At 38.3% G+C, this 12,248-nt stretch overlaps 2 protein-coding genes and 2 long non-coding RNA genes across 5 annotated transcripts; 2 read left to right on the top strand and 2 right to left on the bottom strand.

Moving 5' to 3' along the window:
* The first annotated feature begins 374 nt into the window (after positions 1-374).
* Positions 375-2,033, top strand: LOC149112781 (uncharacterized). The gene has a single exon (XM_089290774.1). It carries the CDS (start codon positions 439-441, stop codon positions 1,417-1,419), a length of 981 nt encoding a protein of 326 aa, XP_089146900.1. The 5' UTR covers positions 375-438; the 3' UTR covers positions 1,420-2,033.
* Positions 2,034-2,182: 149 nt separating this feature from the next.
* On the bottom strand, positions 2,183-3,090 carry LOC149112780 (uncharacterized). The gene is made up of 2 exons (XR_016207571.1): positions 2,993-3,090; positions 2,183-2,225 (listed from the first exon to the last, which is right to left on the bottom strand). It is a non-coding gene; the product is annotated as an uncharacterized LOC149112780 (long non-coding RNA).
* Positions 3,091-3,458: 368 nt separating this feature from the next.
* Positions 3,459-5,164, top strand: LOC149112779 (uncharacterized). Its single transcript, XR_016207572.1, has 2 exons — positions 3,459-3,587; positions 4,027-5,164. It is a non-coding gene; the product is annotated as an uncharacterized LOC149112779 (long non-coding RNA).
* Positions 5,165-7,757: 2,593 nt separating this feature from the next.
* Positions 7,758-12,205, bottom strand: LOC110063975 (hemagglutinin/amebocyte aggregation factor-like). 2 transcript variants are annotated; one of them, XM_089290778.1, is made up of 5 exons: positions 12,087-12,205; positions 9,482-9,703; positions 8,734-8,956; positions 8,500-8,652; positions 7,758-8,038 (listed from the first exon to the last, which is right to left on the bottom strand). In XM_089290778.1, the coding sequence occupies exons 1-5, from the start codon at positions 12,202-12,204 to the stop codon at positions 7,993-7,995; spliced, it is 762 nt and encodes a 253-aa protein (XP_089146904.1). In that variant the 5' UTR covers position 12,205; the 3' UTR covers positions 7,758-7,992. The 2 variants fall into 2 exon arrangements, with proteins under 2 accessions (XP_089146904.1, XP_089146905.1); XM_089290779.1 differs by lacking the exon at positions 12,087-12,205 and adding an exon at positions 9,901-10,001.
* Positions 12,206-12,248: the final 43 nt, after the last annotated feature.

Genomic DNA, 12,248 nt, shown 5'->3' with positions numbered 1-12,248 from the left:
GTAAACTGCTGCTTATAGGCCCCCCTCCTCCTCCCTGGTTATAGCCCATCTCCCTGTAAACAAAATAGTTTAAAATGAATTCGACTTATGTTTCTTGCTCCCTTTTCCGAGCCAATTATACTACCGGATGTTGGTTTCAGTCGGCTTATTTTTGAAACGTTTCTTTTTATACTGCTTTTACATGTAAGTCCCCCGGATGTAAGACCTCACAAACTTGTATAAGCAGGCTTATGACCGGTTGAACAAGGCGACAAAGTAAGCATATAGAAGAGGGGTTCGCGACATTACGTTGCGGTCTTACACCATGTACTTGTGTTTCAGCTCGTGCGATCTTTTCGTCGTGCCAAGGCCAAGGCCCCGCCGGTTAAGAGGGACGGCAAACTCTGGGGACGAGAAAGTCGACACGTGAAGGCGGAAGTGTAAAAGAGGCGCAAAAAGATGGCAGAAGAAAGCAGCTTGGAAGAACGAAGAAAGAAGCTTGCTACCTACTTACCTTTCGATGCCTCAGAAACTCCTAAGTGGCGTAAAAAGGAAGAAGTGACGATTTCAGAAATGATTACGAAAATAATGGATTATCACAAGAAATGGGAAGAAGCCAAGAGTACTAATTTGTACGATGGAAAGTTAGTTGAAAAAGTCCGCAATCAGTTCCTTGTTCAGTTTATATTCCACGTGAACATGGGAGAAGAAAAAGGCTTTGGCACTTTTGAAGAGACAGAGGAATTTCTAAACAGTTTTTACAAGCGAGGTGGTAATTTGCAACTTCCCCTTTCTCGCAATCAACAAGAAACTTTGAACTTAAGAAAAGCGTATGAACACTTGCTTAAAAAAATCGAGAGGGAAGAAGAAGCAAGGAACTACGGACTTATAGAAAGTAGCCTTCTAAAGGAGACGCATCGTATACTCATGCAAGGCAAACCAGGCTCAACTGCACGTGGTGAATTCAGCAAAGAGTCGCGTTATAATGATTTTTCTGAGGAACGCTACTACTACCAGCAACCTGAAGACATGGAAAAAGCTGTCGACGAATTACTTGACATGTATAACGTCATGTTCAATCTGTGTACCAAATACGGGCTTAAGGAGCTCGATGACTTCTACTCTCTTTTCAAAATTTGTGCTTGGTTACTGTTTGAACTTCTTGATCTTCACCCGTTTGGAGATGGAAATGGGAGAGTTTGTCGAATCCTTTGCAGCTATTCGCTTTCAAAGTTTACTCCATTTCCAACACCAGTGTATAATGTCTGGACTGAGTCTAGTAAAACAGATTATTATCAAGCACTGGTTGATACCAGACAGCAAAAAGATCTACAAATATTATGTAGAAAGCCAACTACCTTAACAACAATGATCATAGAGTGTAGTTACTACGGCTGGGGAAAGTTTTTTGAAGCGTTGGATGGAAACAAAGGTTCGTGATGCATGGAAAAATATTTCTATGATTATTTTTACTTTGCAACCCTAAAAACCCTTAAGTTTTCAACACAAGAAGACAAGTATACTGTGTGAGCAGACTGGTTTTTAAAATATCTTACACTTCCTGGCAATTTGTACATATGACAAACTTAAGTCAGCACAAAGATGCTAATTTCAAGTTTCAAATTATGTTACATACATGCATCACCTTTATTTCACCTCGGATTTACAAGAGTAGCTGTATAGCTAATTTCTCCAAGATAATAATAAATAAAGGAATAAATAAATAAATAAATGAATGAATGAATGAATGGATGGATGAAAGGAAGGAGGGAGGGAGGAAGGGAGGAAGGAAGGGAGGCAGGGAGGAAGGGAGGCAGGGAGGCAGGCAGGCAGGAAGGAATAACAAAAATAGTATTGATAATAAAAATAAGATCACCTATTATATACAATACATACCCCTTACTAACTGAGTTTGAGGGCTGTACTGCAAGTTACGGACTGAGTTTTTTCCCTATCGTGGGCCATAAATCAGGTCTATAATACTCTTGCAATATTAGGATGATGCCGGACCTTAACTGGTAATTAAACCAGCTGCCCTCTAGCGTATTGGAGCATTGGGTTCTCACCTTTCATGCCAGAAGATGTTTTTGATAACCAACTGATAAACTGGAAACTTATCAAATGAATTCAGTTTTATTTTGCAATTTAATTTAAAAAGGCTGAGTTTGGGCAAACTTAGCTGCTGTTCAGTTATTTCTGTTGATTCTGCAGCTAGCCTCTTCATCTTTATCTTTGTTGTATGACACCTAAAACAAAATTTAAAAAAATACATTACACTGCGATATATATGAGGTACTGTAAGACTAAGATCCAAATATTTATGTGCTCACAGTTTAATACATGCAGCTAATTAAGGCCTGACTGTAAGCTGGTTGAAATGTTAAAAGAGAAGACTTGATAATTGTGAAGGTGCTTGTATACTATTGATAAATATGTTACATAAATCTTGAGCTTACAGTAGACTAAATCAAGGTTTTCCTTCTTCTATAAGTGTATCAACAACTCTCGAATTGGAGGATATATATCACGGTTTTTAGCCAAATTTAGACATTAGAAATATTAAAAAAGACACTTAAAACATTAAAGGAACATTGAAATAATAGAGTAAACGCAAAAGAATATACGGATGGACAAAATTGAAGATCAACACGGATTGCCATACAGTCAGGCTGAAACACACAGGAGACATATCAAACTCATGCAGACTGTGGCTGCCTCGTTGGAGTTTTTGTCAAGAACTTTGACTGGGATCAGCGAGAACTGCTATATTTGTTTCGTTTGAACAAGTGTGGCGAGAGAAACGACTTGTTATTCGCAAATCAAATTGTTTAGGCATGCCCTCTGGGCAACCTAAATTGTCTCAACCTTGCTTTAGCCAGAATTCATTTCATGCCATGACTGTCAGTGACCCACTCGTGTATGATTCGTGATGACAAAGTTCATTCAAAAGCTTTTGTCTAAATAAAAGAAGTTACTTTGTATAATATAGGGTTATTTGAATTTGATTACTCACCAAATAATTTTGTATACAGCTAATCTGCCCTTTGAATTTTTCCCTGTTGAAACATCCACAGTAAGACTTTCTTTTAGCTCCAAATCTTCGTCAAGAATAACATGTTTCTCATTAATGACACTCACGCTGTTTTCTTCTAGTCACAGGACCGCAGAAAAAACCATTTTGATATAATTTTGGAAGTGAAATCTACTAATACGCACGAGCGATCAACCGTTAACGCTAAATTCAAAGATGGGCGCCAAAAGAGAATGACTAACGCAATCTTTGTCACGCTCAGTCACGAGGATAGTCACGTGAAAATTCGCGTGCTGTGATTGGTTCAGTTGATCAGTTGAGGAGAGAATGGAAACTGGAGAAGAAGGAGAGAGAGACTGGCAACAAGGTTGCCAGACCAGTCGCTTTCGATAGTAACTCTGCTTCCCTTTCCACGCTGTGTTGGTGGTCTTTTGAAAGATGGGTCTAGCTTCAAAAGGAAAAAACTACACAAACTTTTTACGAAGAAATCGAACGTACTTTAACTAGTTGATCTGTTCCCGACGGTTGTCAAGATAACAAAGGATCGTGAGGCACTTAAATCAAGTTCACTGCAAAGGTAAGGAACCAATTTTATAGGGATTTTCTGTTATGATAAGCTATAATTCTAAATAAATCAAACTAAGCAATGCATTGTGTGCTCTTTAAAAACCCCAAAAGCCGAAATTCACCTAAAAGGTTTCAGATCGACCTGAGAAAACGAGATAAATTCTGCAAAATAAGCTTAAGCTTGTTGTAAGTCGACCAAATCTATTTTGAGAGCCCACGTGTTTCAACACCCAGTCAGCACGATGCAGCAAGTAGAAATTTGCAATGCTTATCATTTTTTCCTTTGAATTATTTATAAGGATTAACATTATATGAGATCTATAGTCTTTTCAATACATCAAGATGTAGGTTTTTTTTATTTGTCATTTATTTATGTCAGTTATTTATTTGTTTCCCACTGACTCATAATCTTTTTTATTCTTTTGATTTTGTTGTGTCATGAATTAAAGTGACCGCGAGGACAAGGAAATACAAGAAACATATTGATGATCCCACTATACCCATACCAAAATCTACAAGATTTGACCACATAAATTGCTTAAAGCAGTCTTCCCAGGCCAGTTGATGTCATCTCCCTCTCTTGCATCACTTTTTCTTGGAGATCATTTCCAGCACCATGAACAGAACACCTCAGAGTTTTCGGCTCGCCTGAGTGAGATGGCTGTTGACAGAAATGTTGTGGATGACTTTGATGGACTATGGAGTCAACCTTTATGCAAGAATTGAAGCTTCACAGAAGCATTTGATGAAATTGAGTTGCCTATACACCGTACCTGAAAAGACTACAGAAATACCAATTGATGTAATACACACAACAACTCAGATTTGTCCACAGACAGTGATTCAGATAATGATGTTGAAGTTTCTAGTTCTGACTCCTCTGAAGAAATTGAGAACTCTGACACTGACGGCCATTCACTGGACTCCCCTGATGAAAGTGAAACTAATTGTTCACAAGAAAAGAACATTTTCTGCCAAAGAATATGCCTGTATGGCTATTCTGGCCTTAATTTCAAGACATTGTATGACAATGAGAGGCTGCTAAAGATATCCTTGTTTTAATGAAACTACGGGTAATTTGTCCAGAGAATGTCACAGTACAGTTTTGCAAATTTACAGCAAGTGTGTGGAAACTGTGAGCTTTTCATTTCTGACATCTGTGAGAGATGTCTTCCTCTTTTTCCTAAAGTCATAAAGGATCAAGTCAAAAATTGTTCAACAGTGGGCTGTGATGGGTATGTGTGTGAATCTACAATTATATTAAATATATACATGCATATATATACTTTTGGTTTTATTGAAATTGTAAATAATATATATACATTTATGCTGACAGGAATTTTTTGCCTAATCTATTTATCAGATCTGAGAGCATCCATTTTTCTATCAGTTAAACTCTGGGTGTTTGATTTAAGGGTCCATACGGGCACATATACACTAACAAATCAGGTTGGATCTAAAAAGCAATGTTATGAGTGCTATAGTTTTATGTTGAGTTGTCAGACTTAAACTGGAATTAATGTAGTAACATTTGTTTGGAAATAATTACCTTGGAGCTTGACAACAATAAAAAGGTATGGAACTCCAGGGAAATGATCCTGTTGATTTTTACTAATTCACAGAAACTGATTCATGCACTGAGTTCATCTTTAATTTTGACATTTTGGGAAATTTATAGAAATTTCAAACACAATATTTCATGTGTTTTAGCTGTTCCCAAAAATTCCCAGTCATACTTTTCACTATTCCCAAATATTCCCAGAAATTCCAAGGTCTTGGATTAAGCATAATTTGCATGGCTTGGAATAACTTGGAATTCCTAGGAATTCCCAATAATTCCCAGTCATCCTTCCACTATTCCCAAATATTCCCAGAAATTCCAAGGTCTTGGATAAAGCATAATTTGCATGTCTTGGAATAACTTGGAATTCCTAAGAATTCCTAGGAATTCCTAGGAATTCCCAGACTACTGGGAATTTATTTCGCAGGGGTAATGTGGGATGTTAGAAATTTTATTGGCAGTATGTGGGATAAAAATATTTTGGTGGTGACAGAATTTGCTCATTTTGACAGACGGAATGCAGGATAGTTTTAAAATAGATGGCGGAATGCAGGATAGTTACAAAATAGATGGCGGAATACGTGATGGAAATAAAATCACACATCATTACAGAGGTTACAAGGAGAACTGTGACTCTAAACAAGTGGCCGGGATTGAGATAAATATTGTGAATGAGGCGGGATAGTGGGATTGAGCCAAAAATAGTGACGCAATGCAGGATTGAAAAAACCTATGTTGGACCCTCCAAGAAGTTACATCATAAGGAATTAGTGCATTTGATTATCTAATCATCTGACCATTCAATGTTAACAATGACCTCTCCTTCACAGTTTTAGCTAGATGGCATCACAACTCTTCATGAAGTTTTTTCAACATATTTTAGAAAAAAATTCAAATTGTGTAGCTTTTACTTTTCTGATATACCTATATCAAGAGCTACATGGTGCTTCCAAACTTGAAGATTATGATACTGTAGTAAATGATTTTACATACAGTGTAAATTGCCATATACCTACTGGAATAAAATTTCTTCTTTGTGCTGGAGCAATTCAAAGATTTGTAGCCTCCAATTTCCTTGTAGACTTTGTATAATATTAAAGGAATTCCACTTTAATGCCTGAGGACTTCTTCCAAGAATGAAGGAAGTCAAATCCACAGTAACATTAAATTCAATACCTGTTCCTGATTAAGAACCCTGTTTTGATAATTTTACTTGCAAGGAAAGCTGAAACGTAGGAAAATGTTTGAAGCATTTGTAGCCAGTGCACTGCAAGCACTCCCGTTTTTTTTTTTTTTTTTTTATTATTATTATCATTTATTTCGGACGGGGTGGAGGGGGCAGGGGGGACCAGAACTTCCATATGAAAAGGACGGGGGTGCCCATAAGAGATACCAAGATCCTGTTTTGTGGGTGTGGCTTGAATTGTTTTTCAACCCTAAGTTGTGCCAACTAAGTTGTTATTCCCGCTGTGGACCTTTAGAGGCTTTAATTACACTCTAAGAGGTACCAAAATCCACTTTTTTAACCCCTAAAAGGTACGACGACCACCCCCGTCCTTTTTATAGGGGAGTCCCCCCCCCCCCTCCAGGATTCCGCATTCTGACCGTGTACAAATTGGAGCGAGAGCAAGAAAAAATAGCGGTGGTGAAACCCTGACCTCAATCCCAAGGGAGGCAAAGGAGAGAGAGCCTGGGATCAAGGTTAATGAAACTGGAGGAATTTCTGTTGAAAAAGCAGGCTTTGCGTTTTAGCGCGATAAGAAAACATTGTGAAAACGGATCTTTTCGAAAAAGATAAACATGTACTTTCCCTACTTGAGTTTTCCTCAAACACAAATCCAAAATGATTGGTGATTGTTGTGTATTCATATTTCCCTAGCGTAGTGTGTTCAAGGCCTTCAACACAAACGGGAAATGTACAGTCAAAATGGAAATCATAATATATTACATTCATGAAACATAATATATTACATTCATTTCATTTCAACCAAGTCGGAGAGGGCTTATATCGGGGTTGAGGGGGATGGGGGGGGGAGGGGCTGGTTATAATCAGAAGGAATATTTTGTTTACAAGCAGATGGGCCCATAACCGGGGGGGAGGGGGGGCTTATAAGCGGCGGTTTATGGTAGTCCAATGTCTTTGTAGGATATGATATTTTGTTTTCCAGTCTCGATTTCTATCAGTTCCTCGGCAATAACATTGGTTCATGTCGAAGAACGATTTGAAATTTACATTGTTTACCATTAGCAGCTGACATTCTTAATTCTCTTCTAAAGTAAGATTCTGATAAATATGATCTGTGTGGGAAAAAAGCCACTGTGCAACTCTAAATTTAGCCCGAAGAAAAAAAAAAATCAAAGTTGTCCTCTGCACGGTCTCTTTATTACACTTTATTTCTGTTTTGCTTATGTGTATTTTTACTGAACCAAACCCAACCCCCCAGCCCCTCCCCCTGGGCAGTCCGCAAACAACGATGGTGACATTGCCCCTCAAAATTGACTGGCACCGTGAAACATCTCAACATGAATGTTAAAGTTGAAAAATGGCTAATCTTTATCAGTTATTTACCCCCTCCTATCCCCGACTCCACGTTATGAGACAAAAGGAACGATGAAGGATCTCTTTTTGAAAATTCTTTATTATGATCCCATCAGCATACAGCTCAGCTCAGCAGAGCACCTTAATTTTTAGTTGCATTTTACAGATTCATTGTAAAAATGTTAATTATTTACTTTATCTAATTCCCCCATCACCTGTGAACCACAAAAGTGTTCATGCTGCTTGTTTTAAATCAAAAGGACTCAAAAACAAATGCTTGGGCTTCCTTTACTGGAATTGCATTCCAGGTCTCGTTCAATCTTTGCTGACTTGGCAGTAGTGGAACGACCAGCGACGATCCCTAGAAAAGGTGAATGTAATCTATTTCTTAAACGTTCTCGTCAGGAGCATATTAAAAAACAGTGTGTATTTAAGTGCTGAAAAGTAAACAGTGACCAAAAGAAAATAAACACATAGTGGCATTAGCTGACATTAATGATTGTAATAGCTAAGGGCTTGGTAAGCAAACAACCAGGGCAGTTCAGTAGTGAATTGATCTGCATCATCACATCGTCAGCAGAGGAAAGGAGGCCCATAGTGAAATAGCGTCGATAGATGACTATCATAAAACACCACTGGATATTATTAACTGTCAAAAATCTGGATTCAGACGGAAATCGCTGGTTTTAATACTGGTTAGCAAAATGCACGTGTTTGCCCATGAAGCTGAAACAAATTTAAAATTGTGATATACACGTATGTTTCTTGAAGTTGATTTGTAACAGACTGCTTAGCCTAGTCCGAAACTGAACAGATACTTACTGATAGTAATCAACATGGTAACTGTTAACTCCCACCAGGTATCTGTCATGCTCAACCGTGTAATCGAGATCTCCGTCCCATACGTTCTCATACCGGGTACTTAAACAGGTGTGTGCTTTGTAACCGTCCCTATGGCAACAGCGAAAACCAAACCTAAAAAGAGAAGATAAAACAGATAATCAATTTTCCATTATCTCTGCTCTTCGAATGGAATATTTGCACGAGCAAATTTACCTGCGATCACGGTGTGTTCCGCTGTACTCACTGGTGACTCCCGTGATGACGCCATTATGAGGGCATGTGAATCTCAGTGGTTGGTCAAAGTCATGCTCGTAATGGCCCGACCATGCGCATCTGCAGCTGGAACCAAGACAAAAACCAGAGGCACAATTGAAATAGTGGATACGGTCTTCTTTGCAGTTTCTGTGAATGCTTTTCCATTGGCTTAAGGAACGGCCTGTAAAAGTACCAAAATTACATGTTATCAGGTATGGCACTTGTCTCAATTCAGTTTTTATAACTGAATTAAACATTTCAGTAAATCATTAGTGAGGAATTTTGTCTTCAATCAATACTCGAGTTCATCGTCTATATGTTTCCGCTTACCGTGGTAGTTAATTGCCTCGGATCTGTCAATCAAGGTAGACCAAAAAACAAAGTTTTTTTTTTATTTTTTTTATTTTTTATTTTATTTTTTTATGCGAACGCACGCGAACGAAAAGAGCGAGTGTGAAAACGGTAAATTTGGCTGGGAGGGACACTAAACTTTACGTGGTTCTCTCGTCTCACATGCCCCATGTGTGATACACTCACTTCGCATGCGAGGATTTTCGGCACTGCGCGCGCGCCGAACGAAACGCGAAAAACGAGGGAGCTAAGGAGGAATGACTGGTGAATTTTATGAAGATGGTTCACTGCGTGGTTTGAGTGCCCCGAGATGCGACTGAAAGCTGGGAAGAGGCTAATTCACAACTTCACTTACCAGGTGGACAGGAAAACTTGAAAGTTTGATGCCAGTCGTTGTACCACTTGATTCCTGATGGAGAGCTACTGTCACAGGGCGGGGGACTGGCACGATGACGACGGCGTCTTCTACGGCGGCTACCACCCCACCATGGTTTTGCCTCAGAAACAGAAAACAGAAGCACTTCGGAGAGCATCAACAGGAGTAACAACTTAACCAACATCCTTCCAGTCATATGATCTAAAAAAAAAAACAAACAAAAAAAAACCAGAGCATCAAAAAAAAACAAAACAAAAAAAAAAAAAACATCAACTTTAAAGAAATTCGTTCGAAAATGTTTCTCGGTTCAATGAATCAGCTTGCCCTAATCTTGTGAGCAAAAATATTGCTGCCAAGTAGGTTTTCATTTTTTCTGACAAGATTGTGAATAAACTTACCGTATAAAAGTCTGATGGCTACTATGTGTAAAACGCCGAGAATTGAGTTCCCTTTACTTACAAATTGAACTTATCCGTGCTCTTGTATAACAGAAGTCAGTAAGAGTGAAATAAGTAGTTGATATATTTATGTTGAGACAGAATAGGTCCGTGCACCTGTTACTGATTCGTTTAACATGTTCCGAACAAGTTTGCGACCATTGTATAAATATTCATAAATTCGACACGACGTTTTAATTCATGGAGAGAGGCATTGCAAATAAGCTTACGCTCATCAGTTGTACATTACATTATTGTTTGCCGTGCGGACCGAGACAACAGTTTCATTTTTTTTATTCAGCTCATTTGCTAATGCATATTCCGTACCATAACTCTAAAGATTGCCCCCAAGATCTCAGACTTTTTACAGTTGCAAGGAATTAATTAGTATCCCCTGACACTAGGTAATCAGTCCTGTTAGACTGATTTGACAAAACAGTTTACTGCTATCACTTGCATAATTTTCGTTTTGCTTATAATAAACGCATTTTCTTATCATCTTCAAGCATTTTTGAAGTTTTCCGCTTTGCTTGACTCCTCCATTCTAACTAAATTGTCGAATTTCAACTTTAAAATTGCTATAATATCGTTTTCCCATTTAGGGAATTCAGGAACCCTCTTTGCAGTTATGAAAAAATTGACGGCGCTATACAGTAATAATCCGTTTGTTTATGTTCTGATATTTATCACTGCTCTTAATGGCGATGATTGGTACGTGAACAAAACATGACTATTGATTCCTGATCATCTAAACTTTCATGAATGGCATGAATAGAATTATTATTTTTTATTTTTTAAGCGAGATCATCAATATCAACTGTAAGGACATCAGTCAACGATCGATAACTTCAAAACATCATTTCTCTTATTGATTTGCGAGCCTCGGATGCTAAAGGTTTGCAGTAACATTTGAGGGAAAAAACCTCTATGAATTAGTTAGATACCTAGCTTGTTTTATATTATTTCCTTAAGATACATTCGATTACAAAAACTACATGATTTTGGCGCCGGGTCATTGTAGAACATTCAAGCAAGTGGTTGCTAACCACGACAAAGCAAAAATAAAAGGATATACTCGCTAAAACTGAGCTGTTCAAGTTCATGCAAGTTAGAATCTTAGAGAGTCTCTACTGGTAAGGGCAACAGATTCCGAGAAACTTATGATATTTGAGACTTGTAATCCTAGTTTGCCTCTCGGTCAGGAGGAACTTTCCACATTTTTTGTCAGTTCCTGCTATACTCCTTCCTACAACACTGCTCAACCGAACTGAAAAAATGAACTGATTTACAAATATGATTTTTTCTACTGAAAGCGAATGCTAAATTCATCTGTGCGTTTGAATTATCTGGCGGCAGTGGCAGAACCGCCACTTCGCTCCTCTGAAGGCTGATGAAACTCTAACAAAACTTCGCCAGCAAAAAAAGCGCCCGGTGCGAATTAATTTTGCACAATTTGTACGGAAGGAAGAGTTTGAGCTAAGTAGCTGTAGAAAACTAAGGAAAACCCGAGAAAGTTAAAACGGCGACGAGTATCGCCCAAGTATATGTATCAATTTTTATTTTCTGAAACTTCAATGTTCATGACTCATCGCCTTCTAAATAAAAATTGAAAAGCCTACCGGCCTGAACATTTCTCTCAAGACTAACCGACTGGTACATTCACCGGCTTGCATTTTACCGAAACATAGTTAGTAGAGTAGAACTATGACCGAAACGTTACGTGAACTGTCAGACTCGCGAGCTAATATTTATAGCAAACCTCTTTATCGGCGACCAAAGAAATCTAGAATTTTAGTCACTTTCAGTGGGTGCCAGTGATTAAAGAAGCTGGGTTATCAAGTCGTATAAACAGTATAATAGAGCGGCGCTGACTAGATACCGGGAAAATTAGCGGCTCGATCTTTTGAAAACATAATATGATTTGAATGACTGAATCTCTTGTCTGAATACCTGTCTGACTTTATCGCCAACCTGAAAGAAATCTAGAATTTTAGTCTCTTTCAGTGGGTGCCAGTGATTATAGAAGCTGGGTTATCAAGTCGTATAAACAGTATAATAGAGCGGCGCTGACTAGATACCGGGGAAATTAGCGGCTCTTTTGAAAACATAATATGATCTGAATGACTGAATCTCTTGTCTGAACTAACCTTCAATTTGGACTTCAAAACTCGTCCCACCAGGCGGCAACTTAATTTCTTTTACCAAAAGTTTATTTGGCCCATAAGCATCCACATTTCTACCGTCATAAAGCTGATGATCATTCATGACCGAAAACAAGAAAAAACTAACGTTTGACTGACCCTCGGGCG

Source organism: Orbicella faveolata, unplaced genomic scaffold (genome assembly GCF_042242905.1).
Source record: "Orbicella faveolata isolate gen_17 unplaced genomic scaffold, um_ofav_v1 contig_2, whole genome shotgun sequence".
In the NCBI taxonomy this organism is placed as follows: domain Eukaryota; kingdom Metazoa; phylum Cnidaria; class Anthozoa; order Scleractinia; family Merulinidae; genus Orbicella; species Orbicella faveolata.
This window is presented reverse-complemented; position numbering and strand designations above follow the sequence as displayed.

What these genes read in the sequence shown, in the direction of transcription:
- LOC110063975 (XM_089290778.1), bottom strand. Translation starts at nt 12,204, where the DNA reads ATGAATGATCATCAGCTTTATGACGGTAGAAATGTGGATGCTTATGGG. An exon ending in CAAGTTTTCCTGTCCACCTG is followed by an intron (nt 8,957 to 9,481) that starts GTAAGTGAAGTT and finishes GTACTTTTACAG; the next exon opens with GCCGTTCCTTAAGCCAATGG. An exon ending in TACCATGTTGATTACTATCA is followed by an intron (nt 8,039 to 8,499) that starts GTAAGTATCTGT and finishes CACCTTTTCTAG; the next exon opens with GGATCGTCGCTGGTCGTTCC.
- LOC149112781 (XM_089290774.1), top strand. Translation starts at nt 439, where the DNA reads ATGGCAGAAGAAAGCAGCTTGGAAGAACGAAGAAAGAAGCTTGCTACC.